The sequence below is a fragment of the Mesocricetus auratus genome, unplaced genomic scaffold (assembly GCF_017639785.1).
Source record: "Mesocricetus auratus isolate SY011 unplaced genomic scaffold, BCM_Maur_2.0 Super-Scaffold_100013, whole genome shotgun sequence".
NCBI lineage: Eukaryota > Metazoa > Chordata > Mammalia > Rodentia > Cricetidae > Mesocricetus > Mesocricetus auratus.
In genome coordinates, this window is record NW_024429196.1 from 18067012 (window position 1) to 18090562 (window position 23551).

Here is a 23551-nt window from a genome sequence, read left to right on the forward strand (position 1 = left end):
GGTGAAGGAACAGACTCAGTTGGAGAACTGAAGGAATTGGAAAGGAGCTGAGGCTTGGTAGCATGTCACTGGGTCAACGTCCCTAACTAGAACTCAAGAAAGGAATCTGGATAATTTACAGCCCGGGATCAGAAAAGATTCCAGCATTTTGAAGCTGTTAGAAGCATGGAAGGACCACCAAGGACTGCAGCGGGTGTGAAAGGTAGCCTGAGCCAATAAAATAGGCTGCACGAACTGTGGATGGCAGAACCATGGGGTGGAGCTGCTGAGGCCTTTGGAGCCCGGAACATCATGGGTCCAAGAAGTCTGCCACCCTCCCTGGGGAGCAGAAAGGGGATGGGATAGGTGGCTGGTGGGGGACAGGAGAGGAGGGGAGGGAGAGGGAACTGAGTTTGTCCTGTAAAATAAGCTTGTTTCTAATTTAAATTAAAAAAGAAAAAATATTGTTAGTTACTGTTACTATAATAATTAGCTATGAAAGCTATTCTATGAATTTTGCTTGTGAATACAAATCTCATTTTTTTCTATGAATTGTTCTTTTATTTTTCTGAGAGTTTTTCTAGATGTCTATGCTTTCTACCTTATGACAAATCAAGCATGTCCCCACAGTCACCATATTTAAAGTGAGAAGTAGAAATAAATGTCTGTTTTGTCACCAGTCTCATTTCTGCTTCTCTCCCCTCTTTCCCCAAAAGGCCACCCTTCATCAGAGCTGAGCCGGTATCCAGCCGGAAGAAACACATATTTTACTTCAAAAATGTTCGCCACTCTCGTGAGCTCTCCTACGATGTCTCTGCCGCCTGCCAGGCATTTCTCCACAAATGAGAAAAGTTGCTTCGAATTCATAAGATGCTGCACTTTCTCCCCAAATTGAGCCCCTCACTTCACTCATTTGCTGACAATGAATCAGACTGCAGCTCGGCGATGTTCAAAAATCCAAAATGACCTTTAGAATCGCTTTCTCCTCAGGTCTCATGCCTAATCAGCCAAGACCTATTTAGTCTATGTCCCTTCTAGTCGTGTTTCCATTCTTAGTTCCTCGTGCCTGATCTATCCAAGGAGGCTTTAAATGACCTCCCTGCCTTAATCCTCTCCTCATTAGAGTTTGCAATACACATTATATGTTTATTTGGCTCAACTAAGTCACAGGCTAACTTGATATAACTGAAGAAAAGCTACTGTGAAAATTGGCTGCCATTTGAGGCCCCTGACCAAGCCAGGGGACATTTTTTCTTCAAAAAAAGGGATAGTTTCTCTAAGGGAACTTTACTAATGGGTCCATAAGGCTACAAAATATAGAGCCCATCAGGCTTAATTAATTAATGGTCCAACTAAATAGATTTAAACAAAAGATTTTTTTCCAAGGATGCTGGATATAATCTGGAAAAATAGTTAAAGCAAGTAAAACCTTAGGCTAATGAGAAAAACCCGAGTCCCATGAAGGACCAATGTCAGAGGCTCTCCTGACTTGTGGTAGTGCTATTTCTGCAAATAATGATGTAGAATACTCCTTACTTTACCCAAGGCTTTCTCAAAGATTTTTTTCCAAAACCCTATGTTATTTGGATGGTATTAGGATTTTTTAAAGGAACAAACCAACCCCAGAAAAAGAGAATATGGGGAAAAATAAGAAGCCAGCAGACCCTAAGAGAGGTAATGAGTTAGGAGTTTGCAACACGTCATGAGGAAGGCATACTCTGCACTGATTCAACAATAAAATGAGAAAATATTTTGTCTCCCAGACATTTTTAGAGAAAATGACCTCTGAATGGAGACAAGAGGACACTTGATTTAAATGTTGTAGGAAGCCATATATAAGATCAATAACAGACTGGAAATAACTTTATGACCAGAAACTCTTATAATTATGGAATCGTATAGATGATACATAGATAAATGATAGAAAGACACACGTCATTAGAACTACTTCATAGTATATATTCAATTTTCCAATCAATCTCTTTGTTTTCCTTGGGATTTTAGATACTGTTTCTGTACATGAACCAGGGTGGACTTAAAGTTAGATCCTCCTGCCTTAGCTTCCAAGGTGCTGGGTTTATAAGGATGTGTCAGCATACCTATATTTTTTTGTTTTCTTTTCCATATGAAACAATATTTACTAATTTTTATGCAACAGAATTGACTGCTTTTAGAGATTCAGGTTTTTATTCACATCTTCTCAAACTCTATAGTTAGACACAATTTTAAAAATTACTATAGTTTAGTGACTCAGTAATTGGTATATGAAATCAATCTTCCATATGTTCTAACATGGTGTGTCGATGTGATAGGTTATCAAATTATGTAAAGCACGAAGCCCCAATGTTAAAATGGGGTGAAGTCATCATACCCCTTCAGAAGGTCACTTAGATTGCGGTACAAAGTACTGAGCACTATTCTTTTTTCATTTTCCTATTTCATTGCCTCGTTTTTATCTTATTTTTATTTAAATTAGAAACAAGCTTGCTTCACATGTCAATCCCAGCTCCCTCTCCCTCCCCTCCTCCCTTGACCCCCACCAGTCCTTCAACCACCCCCATCCCCACTCCACTCCACAACGATATCCAGAGTCTAACATTTCATCTAGGACACAGCCTAGACCCTCCCCTATGTGTCCAGGCTGAGAAAACATCCTTCCATGTGGAATGGGCTTCAAAAGTCCATTTGTATGCCAGGGATAAATACTGATCTACTACCAGAGGTCCCATAGATTGTGAGGCCTCCTCATTGACACCCAAATTTAGGGGGTCTGGATCAGTCCCATGCTGGCCTCTCAGCCATCAGTCTGGGGTCAAAGAGCTCCCCCTTGTTCAGGTCAGCAGTTTCTGTGGGTTTCACCCACCTGGTCATGACCTCTTTGCTCATAACTCCTCCCTCTCTTCAACTAGAATCCAGGAGTTCAGTTCAGTAATTAGATGTGGGTGTCTGCCTCTGCTTCCATCAGCCACTGGATGAAGGCTCTAGGATGGCATATAAGGTAGCCATAAATTTCATTATCATGGAAGGCCATTTAAGGTAGCCTCTCCACTATTAATTAGTTTGCAAACTGGTGGAATCCATTTAGATATCTGGGAATCTCACTAGTGCCAGATATCTGCTCAAACCTATAATGCCCCTCTCTATTGTGGTATCTCCCATCCTGCTCTCCTCTATTCTTTCACCAACTCAAACTTCCTGCTCCCCCATGTCCGCCTCTCACCTCCTCTTCACCCCTCTCTTTTCCCACCTCCCTCTCCCCTCCCCCCATTCTTCCAATCCACTTAGGTGATCCTGTCCCATTCTCCTTCTCTGTGGTATCATACAAATCTATCTTAGGGTTCCCCCAGGTTCCCAAACTCTCTGGCAGTGGGATTGTAGGCTGGCACTCCCTTGATCCATGTCTAAAATCCATATATAAGTGAATACAAACCATGATTGATTGTCTTTTTGTGACAGTCCGTTTGTCTGAAAATTTCAAGATTCCATTTTTTTTCAACATTGTGTAAATGTACCGCATTTTCTCTATCCACTGTTCAGTTGAGGGACATCTAGGTTGCTTCCAGAAATAATGCTGATATGAACATAGTGGAACCGACATCCTTGTTGTATGAATATGCATCTTTTGGGTATATGCCTAAGAGTGTAATTGCTGGATCTTGTAGTAGACTGATTCCCATTTTTCTGAGGAATTTCCATACTGATTTCCAAAGTGGCTGCACGAGTTGGCACTCCCAACAGCAGTGGAGGAGTGCTCCCCTGTCTCCACATCCTCTCCAGCCTAAACTGTCATTGGTGTTTTTGATTTAAGCCATTCTGACAGGAGTGAGATGGTATCTCAGAGTTGTTTTGATTTGCATTTCCCTAATGGCTAAGGATGTTAAGCACTTTCTTACATGTCTATCAGCCATTTTACATTCCTCTATTGATCATTCTCTATTCAGCTCTGTACCCCACTTTTTAATTGGATCATTTGGAGGCTTGCTTCTTGAGTTCTTTGTAAATTTTAGAGATCAGGCTTCTGTCAGATGTAGAGTTAGTGAATATCTTTTCCCATTCTGTTGGCTACCTTTTGTATTGTTGACTGTGTCCTTTGCCTTACAAAAGTTTCTCAGTTTCAGGAAGTCCCATTTATTAATTGTCAATCTCAGTGTCTGTGCTACTGGTTTTATGTTCAGAAAGCGGACTCCTGTACCAATTCATTCAAGGGTAACTCCCAATTTCGCTTCTAAGAGGACCAGTGTGGCTGGATTTATGTTGAGGTCTTTGATCCATTTGGAATTAAGGTTTGTGCATGGCAATAGACATGGATCTATCTGCATTCTTCCACATTCCAGCATCCAGTTATGACAGCACCATTTGTTGAAAATGCTTTCTTTTTTTCATTGTATATTTTTAGCTTCTTTGTCAAAAATCAGGTGTTCGTAGGTGTATGAGTTAATATTGGGATGTTTAATTTGCTTCCATTGATCTACCTGTCTAGTTTTTGCCAATACCAAGCTGTTTTCAGGACTAAAGCTCTATAATAGAAGTCAGGGATGGTGATGCCTCTGGACATTCCTTTGTTGACCTGGGTTGTTTTGGCTATCCTGGGTCTTCTGTTTTTACAATTTAGAATTGTTCTTTCCAGGACTGTGAAGAATTATGCAGGTATTTTCATGGAGATTACATTTAATCTGTAGATTGATTTTGGCAAGATTACCATTTTTACTATGTTGGTCCTACCTATCTAAGAACATCGGAAATCTTTCCAATTTCTTGTATCTTCTTTAGTTTCTTTCTGTAACCATTCAAAGTTCACGCTATGTGGGTCTGTAACTTGTTTGGTTAGCATTACCCCAAGTTATTTCATGGCAATTGTAAATGGTGATGTTTCTCTGATTTCTTTCTCCCCCCCCCCATTTATTGTCTGTATATAATAGGGTTACTGATGTTTTTTGAGTTAATCTTGTATCCTGCCACTTTGATGAATGTGTTTATCAGCTGTAAGAGTTCCCTGGTAGAGTTTTTTGGGACACTTATGTAAACTATCATATCATCTGCAAATAGTGAAACTTTGACTTCTGCTTTTTGATATGTATCAACTTAATCTCCATTTGTTGTTTCATTGCTCTAGCTAGAACTTCAAGTACAAAATTTAAGAGGTATGGAGAAATTGAACAGCCTTGTCTTGTTCCTGATTTTAGAGGAATCATGCTGAATTTCTCTCTATTTAGTTTGATGTTTGCTGTTGGTCTGCTATATATAGCTTTTATTATGTTTAAGAATGTTGCTGTTATCTCTGATCTCTCCAAGACCTTTATCATGAAGGAGAGTTGGAATTTTTTCAAAGGCTTTTTCATCATTTAGAGAGATGATCACGTGATTTTTCATTCTCAACTTGTATATATGGTGGATTACATTGATGGATTTTCATATGTTGAACCATCCCTGAATCCTTGGGATGATGCCTCCTTGATCATGGTGGATGATTTTTCTGATGTGTTCCTAGATTCCATTGCCAGTATTTTATTGAGTATTTTTGCATTAATGTTAATGGGGATATTGGTCTGTAGTTTTCTTTCTTAGTTGTGTTTTGTGTGGCTTGGGTATCAAGGCTATTGAAGCCCCATAAAAAGAATTTGGCAAAGACCCTTCTGCTTCTTTTGCATGGAATACTTTGAGGAGAATTGGTATTAAGTGTTCTTTGAATTTCTGGTAGAATTCTGCACTGAGGCCATCTGGCCCTGGGTTTTCTTTCTTTTGTGAGACTTTTGATGACTGCTTCTATTTCATTAGGGGTTATAAGTCTATTTTAATTGCTTATCTGTTCTTGATTTAATTCGATAAGTGATATCTATCTAGAAAATTGTCCATTTCCTTTAAATTTTTGAATTTTGTGGAATACAGGTTTTCGAACTATGACCTGATGATTCTCTGGATTTCCTCAATATCCATTGATATGTCCCCCTTTTCATTTCTGATTTTGTTAATTTATATGTTCACACTCTGCCATTTGGTAAGTTTGGATAAAGGTTTGTCTATCTTGTTGATTTTCTCTAAGTACCAACTCTTTGTTACATTGATTCTTTGTATTGTTTTCCTAGTTTTTACTTTATTGATTTTAGTCCTCAATTTTATTATTTCCTGGCGTCTACTCCTCCTGGGTGAGTTTGTTTCTTTGCATTCTAAAGGTTTCAGTTGTGCTGTTAATTTCCTATTGTTGCTATTCTCCAGTTTCTTCATGTGGGCACTTTGTGCTATGAACTGTTCTTTTAGCACTTCTTCCAAAGTGTCCCATAATTTTGGGTATGTTATGTTTTCATTCTCAATGAGTTTGAGAAAACCTTTAATTTATTTTTTATTTCCTCTTTGTACCAGGATTGGTGCAATTGAGCATTATTGAATTTTCATATGTTTGTGGGTTTCCTGCAATTTGTGTTGTTGTTTAATTCTAACTTTAAAGCATGGTGGTCTTATAAGAAACAGGGGATTATTCTAATTTCTTGAACCTATTAAGGTTTGCTATGTTTCCAAGTATGTGGTCGATTTTAAATAAGATCCCATGTGGCACTGAGAAGATAGTACGTTCTTTTGTGTTTGGATGGAGTGTTCTATAGATGTCTGTTAAACCCAATTGTGTCATAACTTCTATTAGTTCCTTTGTTTCTTGGTTAAGTTTCTGTCTGGTATTCCTGTCTACTGGTGAGTGTGGGATGTTGAAGTCTCACACTATAATTGTGATTTGTGTTTCAGTAATGTTTCTTTTATGAACGTGAATAGATGTTCAGAATTGAGACTTCATCTTGGTGAATTTCTTCTGTTATGAGTATGAAATGACCTTCTTCATCTCTTTTGATTGATTTTAGTTCAAAGACTAGTTTGTTAGATATTAGGATTGCTACCCCTGTTTGTTTTTGTATCTATTTGATTGATATGTCTTTTCCCAACCCTTTACCCTGAGGTAACAACTGTCTTTGAAGCTGAGGTGTGTGTCTTGTTTACAGAAGAACAATGGATTTTGTCTTTGAATCCATTCGGTTAGCCTGTGTCTTTTGATGGGAGAGTTAAGACTATTAATATTGAGGGATATTAATGACCATTGATTTCTCATTCTTGTTTGTTTAGGAATTGGTGGTGGTATAATTGTGTGTAGATTTCCACCCCTTTTTTCTTTTGGCTGTTGGTAAAGTGGGATTATCTATTACCTATATTTTCATGAGTGTAGTTGTCTTCCTTGGGTTGGAGTTTTCCTTCCAGAACTTTCTGTAGGGCTGGATTAGTGGATATGTATTGCTTAAATCTGCTTTTGTTATGGAATATCTATAGAGATTGAAAGCTTTGCTGGGTATAGTAGTCTGGGTTCACATCCATCGTGTAGTAGTGTTGTTAGAATGTCTATCTGTCACCTTCTGGCTTTCAGAGTTTCCATGGAAAAGTCAAGTGTGATACCGATAGGTTTGCCTTTATATGTTACTTGAGCTTTTTCCTTAGTTGTTGTTAATATTCTTTCTTTTTTCTGTATGTTTTGGGGTTTGACTATTATGGGGGAGGAGCCTTGTTGTGGTCCACTCTGTTTTGTGTTCTGTAAGCTTCTTGTACATTCATTGGCATGTCTTTCTTTAGGTTGGGAAAGCTTTCTTCTATGATTTTGTTGAATATGTTTTCTGCCCCTTTGAGGTGGGTCTCTTCACCTTTTTCTATACCTATTATTCTTAGGTTTGGTCTTTTCAAGGTGTCCCATATTTTCTGGATATTTTGTGTTAGGTATTTGTTGGACTTAAGAACAGGGGACCAGCTGTTCCGGCAGGACCAGGTACAACAGGCCCTGCATCTGGACCTGTGTTCCAGTGCCTGAGAATCGCTTGGAAACTGCTCAGAGCTTCCAATCCCAGCAGGAGCCAAACACTCCAGACTCTAGTCTTCTCTTCCACCAATGAAACCAGGAAACCAGTGGGTCCAGGGAGACCAGGGGACCAGCTGTTCCAGCGACCAGGTACAACAGGCTCTGCATCCGGGCCTGTGTTCCAGTGCCTGGGGATTGCCTGGGAACTGCAAAGAGCTTCCAATCCCAGTGGGAGCCAAACACCCCAGACTCCAGGTCTTCTCTCACACCAATGAGACCAGGAAACCAGCAGATCCAGGGAGACCAGGGGACCAGCTGTTCTGGCGGGACCAGGTACAACAGGCCCTACATCCGGACATGGAAGGCTAAGCACCCCAGATTCCTGGTCTTCTTCTACACCCACGGGACAAGAAAGAGGATGAGGAAGAGAAGAACTACCAGATTATAGCACCCACCAGAAGGGAACTCTGGTCCCCTAACCAACAGACTAGTAAGGGACTCTTTCTGCACCCACTAGAAGAGATGGGAAACAGACAATACAAAAACACACTTAGAAACAGAAAAACAAATAAGACAACACCAGATTCTAGAGACTCCACACCAGCAAAACTCCAACATTCCAATGCAAATGAAGCAGAAGAGAATGACCTTTAAACCACCATCATGAAAATGATAGAGGCCCTAAAAGAGGATATAGGAAAATCCCTCAAAGAAATGGAAGAAAAAGCAAACCAAAAAATGCAAGAAATGGAAGAAAAAACAAAACAAAAAAGGCAGGAAATGGAAGAAGAAACAAAGCAAAAAATGCAAGAAATGGAAGACAAAACAAAGCAAAAAAATGCAAGAAGTGGAAGAAGAGACAAAGGAAAAAAAAGGCAGGAAATGGAAGAAAAAGAAACCAAAAAATACAAGAACTGGAAGAAAAAAAGCAAATCAAAAATGCAAGAAATGGTAAAAAGCAAACCAAAAAATGCAAGAAATGGAAGAAAAGCAAACCAAAAAATGCAAGTAATGGAAGAAAGAACAAAACAAAAATTCATAAATTGCAACAAATGGACAAAAAGATAAACCGAAAATTACAAGAGAAAATGCAAACAGTGCAAGGGTTGAACACTGAAATAGAGACAATAAAAAAACACAATCTGAAGAAAGGCTGGAAATAGAAAAGCTGGGCAACAGGTCAGGTACTACCAATAGAAGCATTACCAAAAGAATACAAGAGATGGAAGAGAGCATCTCAGGTGTTAAGGATACACTAGGAGAAATGGATTCATCAACCAAAGAAAATCTTACGTCCAAAAGATCCTTAACAAAAAACATCCAAGAAATATGGGATACCATGAAAAGACCAAACCTAAGAATAATAGGTATAGAAGAAGGAGAAGAAAACCACCTCAAAAGGACTTGAAAACATATTCAACAAAATCATAGAAGAAAACTTTCCCAACCTTAAGAAAGACATGCCAATGAAGGTACAAGAGCTTACAGAACACCAAATAGAGTGGATCAGAAAAAAAAAGTACCCTTGCAACATAATAATCAGGATTCCAAATATACAGAATAAAGAAAGAATATTAAGAGCAGCTAAGGAAAAAGGCCAGTAACATATAAAGACAAACCTATCATAATTACACCTGACTTCTCCATAGAAACTCAGAAAGCCAGAAGGTCCTGTATATTTATTCTACCAACACTAAGAGACCATGGATGCCAGCCCAGACTACTATGCCTGACAAAGCTCTCAATCACTATAGAAGGAGAAAACAAGATATTCCATGCCAAAACTATATTCAAGCAATACATATCCACTAACCCAGCCCTACAGAAAGTTTTGGAAGGAAAACTCCAACCCAAATAAGTAAACTACAAACAGAAAAACATAGGCATTAGGGAATTCCACTCTACCACCAGCCAAAAGAACACAGGGGTGAAATTCCACACATAATTCCACCACCAACAACCATTCCAAATCAAAGAAGAATAAGCAATCAATGGTCATTAATAGCCCTCAATATTAATGGCCTTAACTCACCCATAAAACAAAACAGGCTAGTGGAATGGATTCGAAGACAGAACCCTTCCTTCTGCTGCATACAAGAAACACAACTCACCCTCAAAGACAGACATTACCTGAGAGTTAAAGGTTGGGAAAAAAATTCCAATCAAATGGACCCAATTAACAAGCAGGGGTAGCAATCCTAATATCTAACAAGTTAGACTTTAAAATAAAATCAGTCAAAAGAGATGAAGGAGGTCATTACATACTCATCACAGGTGAAATCCACCAAGATGAAGTGTCTATCCTGAACATCTATGCCCCAAATACAAAGGAATTCACATTCGTAAAAGAAACATTACTAAAATTTAAATCACATACAAAGCCTCACACACTTATAGTGGGAGATTTCAACACACCACTCTCAGCACTAGACAGGAATACCAGACAGAAACTCAACAAAGAAGCAAAGGGACTAATAGAAGTAATGACCCAACTGGAATTAACAACCATCTGTAGAACATTTCATCCACATAAAAAAGAATATACCTTCTTCTCAGCACCACATGGAACCTTCTCAAAATTCGACCACATACTCGGCAACATATCAAACCTCAGCAGCTTCAAAAAAAAATGGAATATCCCCATGCATTTTATCAGACCACCATGCTTTAAAATTAGAATTCAACAACAACACAAATTGTAGAAAACCTACAAACTCATGGAAATTGAATAATGCACAACTGCACCATTCCTGGGTGAAAGAAGGAAAAAAAAGAAATTAAAGACTTCTTAGAATGCAATGAGAATGAAGTCACAACATACCTAAACCTATGGGACACTTTGAAAGCAATGCTACGGGAGAAGTTCATAGCACTAAGTGCCCACAAGAAGAAACTGAAGAATACTTATCCTAGAGAATTAACAGCACAACGGAAAGCTCTAGAACACAAAGAAGCAAAAACCCACAGGGGGAGTAGACGCCAGGAAATAATCAAATTGAGGGCTGAAATCAATAAAGTAGAAACTAGGAAAACAATACAAAGAATCAATGCAGCAAAGAGTTGGTTCTTTGAGAAAATCAACAAGATAGACAAACCTTTGTCCAAACTTATCAAACAGCAGAGTGTGAACATGCAAATTAATAAAATCAGAAATGAAAAGGGGGACATAACAACGGACTATGAGGAGATTCAGAGAATCATCATGTCATACTTTGAAATCCGGTACTCCACAAAATTTGAAAATTTAAAGAAAATGGACGACTTCCTGGATAGCTATCACATGCCAAAATTAAATCAAGAACAGATAAGCAGTTTAAATAGACCAATAACCCCTATGGAAATAGAAGCAGTCATCAAAAGTCTCCCAACCAAAAAACGCCCAGGTTCAGATGGCCTCAGTGCAGAATTCTACCAGAAATTCAAAGAACAATTTATACAAATCCTTCTCAAATTATTCCACGCAATAGAAGCAGAAGAGTCTTTGCCAAACTCTTTCTACGAGGCTTCAATAACCTTGATCCCCAAGCCACACAAAGATACAACTAAGAAAGAGAACTTCAGACCAATATCCCTCATGAACATTGATGCAAAAATACTCAATAAAATACTGGATCCAAGAACACATCAAAACAATCATTCACCACAACCAAGTAGGTTTCATCCCAGGGATGCCGGGATGGTTCAACATACGAAAATCCATCAATGTAATCCACCATGTAAACAAGATGAAAAACAAAAATCACATGATCATCTCACTAGATGCTGAAAAAGCCTTTGACAAAATCCAACACCCCTTCTTCTTAAAGGTCTTGGAGAGATCTGGGATAACAAGAACATACTTAAACATAATAAAAGCTACATACAGTAAACCAACAGCCAACATCAAACTAAATGGACAGAAACTCAACGCAATTCCTCTAAAATCAGGAACAAGGCAAGGCTGTCCACTCTCTCCATACCTTTTCAACATTGTACTTGAAGTTCTAGCCAGAGCCATATGACAACAAAAGGGGATCAAGGGGAAACAAATTGGGAAGGAAGAGGTCAAACTTTTACTCTTTGCAGATGATATGATAGTTTACATGAATGACCCAAAGAACTCTACCAGGGAACTTTTACAGCTGATTAACACCTTCAGTAAAGTGGCACGCTACAAGATCAACTCAAGGAAATCAGTAGCCCTACTATATACAGATGATATAGGCCTGAGAAAGAAATCAGAGAAACATCACCCTTTACAATTGCCACAAACAACATAAAATACTTTTGGGTAATGCTAACCAAACAAGTGAAAGACCTGTATCACAAGAACTTTGAATCTTTAAAGAAAGAAATTAAAGAAGCCCTCAGAAAATGGAAAGATCTCCCATACCCTTGGATAGGTAGGATCAATGTAGTAAAAATGGCAATCCTGCCAAAAGCAATCTACAGATTCAATGCAATCCCCATTAAAATCCCAGCACAATTCTTCACAGACCTTGAAAGAACAATAATCAATTTTGTAAGGAAAAACAAAAGATCCAGGATAGCCAAAAAAATAACCCTGTCCAACAAGGCAGCCTCTGGAGGCATCATCATCCCTGACTTCAAGCTCTATTATACAGCTATAGTCCTGAAAACTGCTTGGTATTGGCACAAAAATAGACAGGTAGACCAATGGAATTGAAAACCCTGATATTTACCCACACACGTAAGACCATCTGATCTTTGACAAAGAAGCTTAACAATAAAATGGAATAAAGAAAGCATCTACAACAAATGGTTCTGGCATAACTGGAGGCTGGCATGTAGAAGAATGCGGATCGATCCATGTTTATCGCCATGCACAAAATTCAAGTCCAAATGGATCAAAGACCTCAACATAAATCCAGCTACACTGAACCTCTTCGAAGAGAAAGTGGGTGGTACCCTTGAATGAATTGGTAGAGAAGACAGCTTCCTGAACATAACACCAGTAGCACAGACAGTGAGATCAACAATTAATAAATGAATCTTAGAAGCTTCTGTAAGGCAAAGGACACAGTCAGCAAGTCAAAAAGGCAACCATCAGAACAGGAAAAAATATTTACTAACCCCACATTTGACAGAGTGTTGATCTCCAAAATTTACAAAGAACTCAAGATGCAAGTCTCCAAAACACCAAAGGATCCAATTAAAAAGTGGGCTGCAGATCTAAATAGACAATTTTCAATAGAGGAGTCTAAAATGGCTGAGAGGCACTTGAGAAAGTGCTCAACATCCTTAGCCATCAGCGAAATGCAAATCAAAACAACTCTGAGATACCATCTCACTCCTGTCAGAATGGCTAAAATCAAAAACACCAACAACAATTTATGCTGGAAAGTATGTGGTAAAAGGGGACCACTCCTCCACTGCTGGTGGGAGTGCCAACTTGTTCAGCCACTTTGGAAATCAGTATGGAGATTCCTCAGAAAAATGGGAATAAATCTACCACAATACCCAGCAAGTCCACTCTTAGGCATATATCCAAAAGATGCCCATTCATACAACAAGGATGTCTGTCCCACTATGTTCATAGCAGCATTATTTGTAATAGCCAGAACTTGGAAGCAACCTAGATGCCCCTCAACCGAAGAGTGGATAGAGAAAATGTCGTACATTTACACAACAGAGTACTATTCAGCAGAATAAAACAATGGATGACACTAGAAGAAACCATTCAGAGTGAGGTAACGCAGTCACAAAAAGAGAAACATGGCATATATTCTCTCATATGTGGATTTTAGACATAAATCTGTGGAGTGCCAACCTACAATCCCATGGCCAGAGAGTCTGGGAAACAGAACCTTCATTCAGTTGCTCATGGAAGAAGAGGCACACTCCCATGGCTAAGCACTGAGCTGAACTCAAGAAAGCCAGTAACAGAGAGGGGGGACTTATGACCAAAGGAATTAAGACTGGACTGGTTTAACCCCCAGAAACAGCTGACCTGACAAGGGTTAACTCTTGAATTCCAGGCTGATGCCTGGGAATCCAGCATGGGACTGATCAAGACCCCCTGAATGGGGTGTCATTGAGGAGGCCTAGGTAATCTATTGAGCCTTGGGCAGTAGATCAGTATTTATCCCGAGTATACACATGGACTTTGGACTCCCATCCAACAGTGTGAGATTCACTGTCTTTCTGAACTCTTGGGGGAGGGTCTAGGCCCTGACCTGGATGAAATGACAGACTATGGACACCCCCAAGTAGGGCCTCACTCTCCCTGGGGAAATGAGGGGATATTTGGGGGGGCCGGGGGGCACGTGAGGAGGGGAGGGGAACAGAGAGGGACCTGGAACTGACTTGTGAAGCAACCTTGTTTCTAATCTAAATTTAAATTTAAAAATAAATAATAAAAAAGAAAAATCTTTTTTGGTCCATGAATCTATTTCTCCTAGTGTATCTTCAACTCCTGAGATTCTCTCTTGTATTTGATTGGTTATGCTTTCATCTGTAGTACTTGACAGTTTTCCCAGCTTTTCTATTTCCAGCGTTCTCTCAGATTGTGATTTTTTTATTGTCTGTCTTTCAGCTTTCAACCCTTGCAGTGTTTGAATTGTTTCTTGCAAATTTTGGTTTGTCTTTTCCTCCATTTCTTGAATTTTTTCGTTTGTTTTTGCTTATATTTCTTTAAGAGATTTTCTCATATCCTCATTGAGGGCCTCTATCATTTACATGAAGTCGTGTTTATGGTCATTCTCTTTTGTTTCTTCTGCATTGGGATGTTCCATCTTGCTGGTATAGAGTCTCTAGACTCTGGTGGTGTCATATTGGTTTTTCTGTTGCTCAGTTTGTTTGTATATTGTCTCCTTCCCATCCCTTCTTCCATTGGGTGAAGAAGGAGTCTCTTCTTCTCCTGCTGGCTACTACTACAGGACCAAGGTTCCCTTCTGGTGGATGCAAGCAGGTTCAATACTCTGGTGGTTCTCCTCTTCCTATGGATGGAGATGGTCCTACTATTGGGGCCTTAGCAGTCTCAGGTTGGGCTGGACCCCTTGGGATATGATCCACAGTCTACAGTACCTAGGCCTCACCTGGTTGTGCACAGGGCACCAGAAGGTGGGCTAGAAACAGGCCCAGGCTTACCTAGTGCCTTAGACAGAGAAAGGGACTAGGATGCTGGCAATCTCTGGGTGGGTTGGATACTGCCTGGATGGGAACCACAGTGCCAGTCCCCAGGCCTCTGTTAGTTGTCCACACGACACCTGAGCACAATTCTTAACTTTAGTAAATGTCCTTCTGTAAGTGTTAGTTCTTACTATGCCCCAAATGTTTTCAAATGTCTTTGAAATTCTGCTCTTTGTTCATAATGTCAACTACTTGTGTATGGAACATTACATCCTGTGAAATTAAAGCACTTCAATTTTATTATGGGATAAACTACATAAAGAACCCTGGGTGACTACCATCTTCAGGGAATTTCCTAAAAATTCACATTCACCTGGAATGTGGCTGTCACTAACTGAAATAACCTATCTCACAATTTGTAAAGAAAGCATGTGTGGCTTTAAACTGTAAGAAGTCAGCATGGAGGGGAAATTGCAGAGAATGAAATCATCCCCAAAGGTTTCTAAGTTGCAGAGGCAGCAGATACAATGGAGAGGGGCTGATTGCAAAATTCCTAAAATAGTCTTCTCACAGAAGCTCAGCAGGAACAAGATAGTGGATGAAGATGGTCAGCATTACAAACACATCTGTGCAGCCCACCACACAGCAGTAAGTGAACATTTGTTCACTTGCTATCAGTACAGCAGCCTGGGTCTCACCGCTCTCTCTGCCCCCAAATAACACACAAGACATATTAATTAAGAAGCTGTTGACCATTTGTTATGGTTTTTATTGGCTAGCTCTGACTTAATTACTAACCCATTATTGCTAATCCGCATATTTCCACATGGTCTTCTCTTACTGGAGAAAGTGTCTTGACCTATTACTTCTCTTGCATCCTACATGGTGACTGACTGTGCCTCCATTTCCCAGAATCTACTACCTCTCCAAGTCCCACTTATCTTGCTTCCCTATTGGCCAATAGTGCTTTATTTATCAATCAATAGGACAAACATATACACAGAAGGACTTTACCCCCTCACAGAATTATACGTATCCTTACCCTTAAACATGGGTACAGCCTCAGCATTCCAGTGGCCATGCAGTCTTCTTTTTACAAAGCTTTAAAGTTATAAACACTATTTTTCCATCAATTTAAAGTATTTAGGGAAACATATTAATATACTGAGGAAACATCTATGATAATTGAAATTGCTGCTTCATTAAAAAACAAATAAACTCCCATGAATACCGTGTGTCCCAGCACAGCTGACTTTCATTAGAGTGATATTTTCTGGAATTTCAAGTTTTATATGTATCAGGTACACAGTTTGAGCAACAAAATCTATGGTGTTTGGAAATGGGCACCTGAGGTAACCAAAGAACTTATTTTGAAAGGTTTTATTGACAAGCTCCAGCATCTAAATCTTTCACCCTACTAACATAAACCTTGATCTAAAGAGATGGACAACTAGATACTAAATGTGTATTAAGTTGGCAAAGACCACGTAAGACTTTGTTAGTACTAATGGTATCCAAGTTAAAAAGCACAAGTAAGTAATGACTAAAACATGAACCTAAGTAAGATCCTCTTATTTCAGTAAAATTGACAACAGAGAGAAGGTCATGGGGCAAATTGTAGCCAGTTGAGGTGGCTCACTCTTAACAAAATCAATCTTACTTTTCTTTGTTGCTTAGGCAGACAGAGACCTAAAAAATGCATAAGAAATATACTAAAATTTCTTCTAGCACTGAATCTCATCTCAGCTATTACAGCAAACACGGCTCTGCAGAGGAACTCACTGCACACCATACCTAGCTAAAACCACAGAAACACCAAATATTTACTTCCTGTACATGCCAAACATTTCTTAAAATGATACTTGATACCTTTCCGGCATCATTCCTGGCACATCCGAAGTACCCCAGGTAAGTCATATTTTAATAAGCAAAGCAATCAGCAGAGAAACTTAACTATGTCTCTGCTCCCAAATAGGCAAAGATAGATGGTTGAATCCAATGGATTACAAATCTTCAAAATAAAGAACTATGTCAGACCATAGAACTATTAAGTCTATGTGGCATTTTACTAGTACTAAATTATTTTTATGTCTTCTTTAGTAAGCCTTTTAGTTTAAAAATGTCTAAAACTTTCAAGTACAGTGATTACATAGCATCAACTAAGAAAATATATCACTCACATAAATGTCATTTAACATTTTTAACAGGCATGGATACCCACCATTTAACCTTGCCTTTCTTCTTAGTCACTCTAAATTCGCTGAAGGTAATATTAAAGCTAATTCATTCCTTAGACCTAAACAACTGAATATATAGCATTGAATTAGATATTTTTAATGTAAAATTGGTTTTTAAATGATAATTATTTATAAGAAATTGGGGGCAGTTTACATCTCTCAACCTTCATCAAAGAAGCTTCTATTTACAGTAGATTGTCTCTAAGACCCACAAATGGTCAAGGTGCAGAGAATAAGGACTGTTAAGTGTTCAGCTCTAAATGGGACATGTATATCAACCCACTTCCCTCAAGACTAAAGGACCATCACGAAAGAGTACATGGAAGGATTTTAAGAGCCAAAAATAGTGAATATATTCAGCAAAAGTTTTTGCTGAGTATGACAGGGCTTTTGCAGATGGCAACTCATAGCAGCAGGGACTTCATGCACAAGATCAAGTCAACCAAAATAATAGCATGGGTGGGGGAGAGGCTCAAGAAATACCACCCCTACCTGAGAGGCTGTTGGCAACTGATGGCTGGCTGCTAGGGAAGGAAGAGGTATTTTCTTCAGGGATCTGGCACCGGAGAGGCTACCATGGTACAGCAGATCATCCTACATAAGGCAGCATTAGTGGTCTCAGTTTTTTGTTTTTTGTTTTAAGCACAAGAAGTTGGTAGTAAAAGATGTGGAGGGGATAGTGGAAGAATTTGCAGAGAGGAAATGGGGGGTTATGTCTGATCAAAAGATATTACATGCATGTGTGAAATTCTCAAGCAACATAAAAGCAAAACTAAAAATAAGACTATAATTGATTGCTGTATTATTCAAATAATAAACGATAAAGGAAATACTTTGGCTAAATTGGTCTATAAAACCGGTTTAGAATGCAATTTTCTTAAAAATAAAATGCTTTAAAATACCTCTCATCTTTAACTGAAAATTTTTGTTTGGACATCTTAAATGTTAAAACATGCAACACTTTCCCAGGAAGTCTTGAAATAACCATTATATTATAATTTTTTGCCATGTGTAAGTTTTAATAGGCTGCATAAATAAGCTTGTCTTTTATAGGCTTGCACTGGATTTAATTCATAAAGTTATTTAGGAAAATAAAGGATATGTTGAAATGAGCTTAACCAGGAGATGAGTATGAGGATTATTCTATTTCAACAGCATTAGGAATTAGTATGTAAATTAAAATCTCTTTACTTGTTATTCAAAATTATCCCCTTGTTCAAATGCATGGGAAAAGTTAGAGAGAAAAATGATTCCCTGGAGGAAGAAGTATAAAGAAAGAGAAGGAAAAAAAGGAAAAAAGATGAAAATAAAAGGTTTAAGAAATTGAAGAAACAATTTCATGGGTTTTTATAGAATTATAGTTAACTACTACATCAGTGTAACTTAAAATATATCAATTTTAATTCAAACCACAAAGCCCAAACTTCTCATTGAAAAAGTCTATTATTATGACTAGCCATTCTAATTTGTCGATGACTTGAAAATTATGGGAAATTCCTGTCCCTGGCAGATGAATTGACTATGTGATTTTTTTTAATTGGTTGTCTTGAAACCTGGGTTCTTGTGGGTTTCCTCCAAAGCCATAGTTGGAGACATAAACTTACCTGGAACCGCTGTGAGCTCCGGATTGAGATGACATTTCTCTCCCACCGACTTGGGAGTACCTCTGTTTTCTGCCATACATGCTGAATTGAATTGTCACATGTAGTTTGAAGGCCTGCTATCAATTTGTCATTCTGGTGACTGAAGAAGTCATAAAATGTAATCTGTAAGGAATAATCGGTATCCAAATAACTGTAATAAAGGAATTGCCAAGTGTGTCAGAACTTAAAATGCTTTATGTTTTCAAATACCTGACAAACTTGCTGGCCATTAGTTGGAAGGAAGATTCTGCTTCTTAAGTTTGAGGAGATGGAATTCACTCTGGAGGCCAATGTGAGAAAATGTGCTATGAGGAACAAGAATTACCAAGTTAGACTTAAGCTGATTACTGCCAACCTTATTTTAAGCACTAGAAGTAATTCTGATACATATACCCAATGGAATCAATATAATTTTGTTTAAAGGATGAAAAATTAAAACACACTAGTGAATTAACATATTTTTGCATCTTATATTGTCCATTTAAAGAGCTCATAGTGATTAGACACATTATAATATTATTATGAGCAACAAACCAAATATAGTCACATTTGACACAAGAAGTGACAACTCAAAAAAAAAAAAAAAGAAGTGACAACTCCATAAAGACATTATCCAGAAAAAGACAATTCTGGGATTATAGGCAATGAGAACATTATTTTCTAAACCTTTGTTTCAAAAGATTTAGGTGACATGGTCCTAGGTTTTTAAAGAAACACCAGGAATAGCACTGCATCCTAGTATTTTCTCACTTGTTGTGGTAATAACAAATTTACCACTGTTTGGAAACTTCTAATAAAATACACACCAGGTATTCCTTATACTGTCAGAAAGTGCCTGATGTGCTTTATCAGGCTTATGACAGTTGATATGGTCACATCTATTATGTGACACTCTGTTTGGTACACTGACGCTTGTCAAAGAGAAGAAAAACAGTGTTGACAGTGATTATGATGACCTATCTATCCAAGTCACTCAGTCGTATTTTAAAGCAGACTGGAAGTCCAATCTAATTGTCACATCATTGAGTCAATCAATACTAATATTATGAACCCTAGCAAACCTCATCTTTTCTGGTATTCTGGTAGAACTATTAGACAACCATTTATCTTGCTCTTAGAGCAGTAAGCGGGTGTAAAGAAAATCACTAATTAACAAGTATAAGTGTTGGGAAGCCCTGATGGTCAGAGGTTGCAATCTATCACAGTCTGGTAGCTTTTGCCAAGGTCGGTGACATGAAGGACTCCCTCCCCAGTAAGGCATCCTGCTTTCTACCATCCCTTATTTTAGGATGCCTCTAGGTCCACATGCCTGACTTAGTACTCCTTAATATTAAGGATAGATATCACTTCAGGGTTAAGAGTTGGAAAAAGGTATTGTAAAAAAGTGGACCTAAGAAAGAAACTTGTTTAATAGACTTCAAACCAAGACAAATAAGAAAAAAGAGAAAAGGTCATCACATACTCATTAATGAAACAGAGTCAGATCAAATTATTAAATAAAAAAGTAAATGAAAAAATTGAAAAATAAAAATACTTTATAGAATTCTAGCATACTTTCACAGAAGAATTTATGTCAACACTCCACAAAGTATTTTACAAAACAGAAACAAAATGAATACTGTACTATTTGTTTTATGAGGCCACCATTACCCCGATACCCAAACTACATAAATATCCAACAAAGAAAGAAAAATAGAGATCAATTATTCATATGATCATAGATGCAAAAGTTCTCAATAAAATCCAAGAACACCTTAAAAACAGCATCCCCTTAGATTAAGTAGGCTTCATCCCAGAGATGCAGTAATGGATCAATATGCATAAATCAATAAACATAATCCACCAAATAAACACAATGAAAGACAAAAACCATTGAACATGTCATCAGATGTGTAAAAGACCACTGACAAAATATAACAACCTGTCATAAGAGAAATCCTAAGAATTAGAAAACAAGGGATATACCTCAACATAGTAAGGCAGTTTACAGAAATCCCAGAGTTAACATCAAATTAAATGAAGACAAAGACTAGGGGGCAGACAGATCTCCCTATGAAAGGGAAACGTGATAGTTATGTTATGGAAGTCCCTAAGAGAGACATACATGGATCCCCAGAGAAAAGGAAAGGGACAAGAACTCCTGAGCAAATTGGGAGCGTGGTGGGAGAGGGGAAAGAGGGAGGAGAACATGAGGGATTAGGAAGCTCAAGTTATGGGAAGAATAGGGAAAGAGAACAAGAAAGGAGATACATTAATAGAGGGAGCCACAAGTGATACTGGTGACACTACTTTAAATGCCCTTCCCCTATATTGAGAATGATGACTACCTTAAATGCCATCCGAGAGCCTTCATCCTAGAGCCTTCTGCTGATGGAAGCAGAAGCAGATTCACAGCTAAGCACTGAGCCAAACTCCTGGAATCCAGCTTCAGAGAGGGAGAAGGGGCCAATAAAGGGGTAAAAACCACACTGAGAAAACCCACAGAAAGAGCTGATCTGAGAAAGTAGGAATTCATGGACCTGAGTCTGAGAGCTGGGGAACCAACATAGGACACCCACATGGGTGTCAGCTAGGAGCACTGGGCAGTCTATGGGATCTCTGACAGTAGAACCAGGATGTATCCCTAGTGCACGAATGAACTTTGGGAGCCCATTTCCCATGGAGGGATACTCTCTTAGCCTAGATACACAGGGAAAGGCCTAGGCCCTGTCCCAAATGACTTTATAGATTCTGATGATCACTCATGGAAGGTCTCATCCTCCCTGCGGAATGGTTGGGAGATGGGAGGAGGGGGTCAGTGGGGGGCTTGGGAGGATGGGAGGTGGAGGCAACTGGGATTGATATATAAAATAAGATCTTTTCTAATTCAAACAAAATTTATTTAAAAAATAGAGGGAGCTGTAATGGGTTTAACAAGAAATGTGGCACTAGGGAAATATCCAGGGATCCACAAGGATGACCCCAACTACGAATCTAAACAATAGAGGAGAGGCTACCTTAAATGCCTTTCCCCTATAATGAGATTGGAGATTAACTTAAATGCCATCATAGAGCCTTCATCCAGTAGCTAATGAAAACAGAAGCAGAGATTCACAGCTAAGCACTGAGCAGAATTCCTGTTATCTATTTGTAGAGAGGGAGGAATGATGAGCAAAGGGGTCAAGGCCAAAGTGGGGAAATTCACTGAAACAGCTGACCTGAGCAAGTGGTAGCTCTCAGACCCCAGCCTGACAGTTGCGGAATCAGCATAGGACTGAAGCAAGCCCCCTGAAGGTGGGTGTCAGATGGGGGGGTCCTGGGCAGTCTATGGAGCCTTTGGTAATGGAACTGGTACTTTTCCCTAGCATATGAATGGACTTTGGGAGTCCATTCCCTATAAAGGGATACTCTCAGCCTCGACACATGGATGATGACCTAGGTCCTGCCCCAAATGATGTGACAGACTTTGATGATCCCCCATGGGAGGCCTCACCCTCCATGAGGAGTGAATGGGGGTGGGGTGGGAGGTTGGTGGGGGAAAAGGAAGGATGAGAGAGAGGGGGAAGTGGGATTGGTGTATAAGATAAGATTGCTTTTAATTTAAATAAAACTTAACTTAAAAAAAAGAATGCAAGAACCAGAGGGAATGGAGGACACCAAGAAAACAAGGCCCTCTAAATCAGCATGCACAAACTTCATCTGAACTCACAGACACTGAGGCAGGAGCACAGGGTCTGCACGAGTCTGCATGGATCTTCATGGGTCTACTCTAAGGCTGAAAGAAGTGGACATACACCCCTATTCCTCACTCAGAAGCTATCTCCAACTGACAACCATTTAGAAATGAAAATTTAGTTTGTATCACTGGAGCAGCAAACTACTCTAAAGTTTAGGCCACATGTCCAGCTGTAGATGGTCAGCAGAAAAAGAACTCAGTGGCATCTCTGGAGGTTCCTTGTCTGATAATGTTGTATTAGGGATTAATTTTTCTTCTAAATTTTTATTTTCATTCTTATTTTTATTTATTACATATATTTTTCTTTTTATACCCTACAGGTCCTTTATGATTATTAATGGCACTATGTGTTTGCTTATTTAGTTTTGTGTTTTTATGGGATTACTGAGCATATGAATGAGTGTGACTCTGTATCTATATCTAGTTCTTGGGCCTTTGGAGGGAAGGCACACTCTTCGCCTTCTGTACATTTAGAATGTCCAGTGTTGTCCTATTCTGTATGTTAGGATGTGTTAGTTTTTGTTTTGTCATTTTTTGTCTTATTATTATGCCTTAGAAGCCTCCTTATTTTCTAACGAGAGACAGAACTGTGGTGGATCCGGATAGAAAGAGGGTGTGAGTGACGAACTGAGAGAAGCAGAGGGACAGGAAATCATAATAAAGATATATTAAATAAGAAAAATTCTATTTTCAATAGAAAGGAAAAATCATCCATGATAGAAATTATTTTCATCTGTCAATAAAATTATCTAAATTAATCATTTACTTTACACTTTTAGAACCATTTAGTTTATTTTATGTATATAAGTGTTTTTCCTGCATGTATGCATGTGACCATGTTTATGTGTAGTGCACACAGAGGTTATGGATGGTTATGAACCACTTTGTGGATGCTGACAACACAACCCATAAGCATCCTCATATCTAAGTCTCTTTCCTGCTTCCTGGCCCGTGAAGTCACTTCAACTTAAATATGACAATTTTAAAAATACGATTTAAAGTCTGCTTGTGATGCTGATCCAGCCCTGCTGGTTTTCTGGGCTCATGTGATGTTACTCAGTACAATATTTCCATTTCATCCACA

General features: G+C 38.7%; 1 protein-coding gene across 1 annotated transcript in view; it reads right to left on the reverse strand.

Annotated features, from left to right (window-relative positions):
* Malrd1 (MAM and LDL receptor class A domain containing 1) overlaps positions 1-23551 on the reverse strand; it is a 637041-nt gene that overhangs the window by 572117 nt on the left and 41373 nt on the right. Inside the window, exons 3-4 of the mRNA XM_040755448.1 lie at positions 18963-19057; positions 18714-18875 (exon numbers count right to left, since the gene is read on the reverse strand). Coding sequence (XP_040611382.1) covers positions 18714-18875; positions 18963-19057 — 257 coding nt within the window. The remainder of the gene's footprint in view (positions 1-18713; positions 18876-18962; positions 19058-23551) is intronic.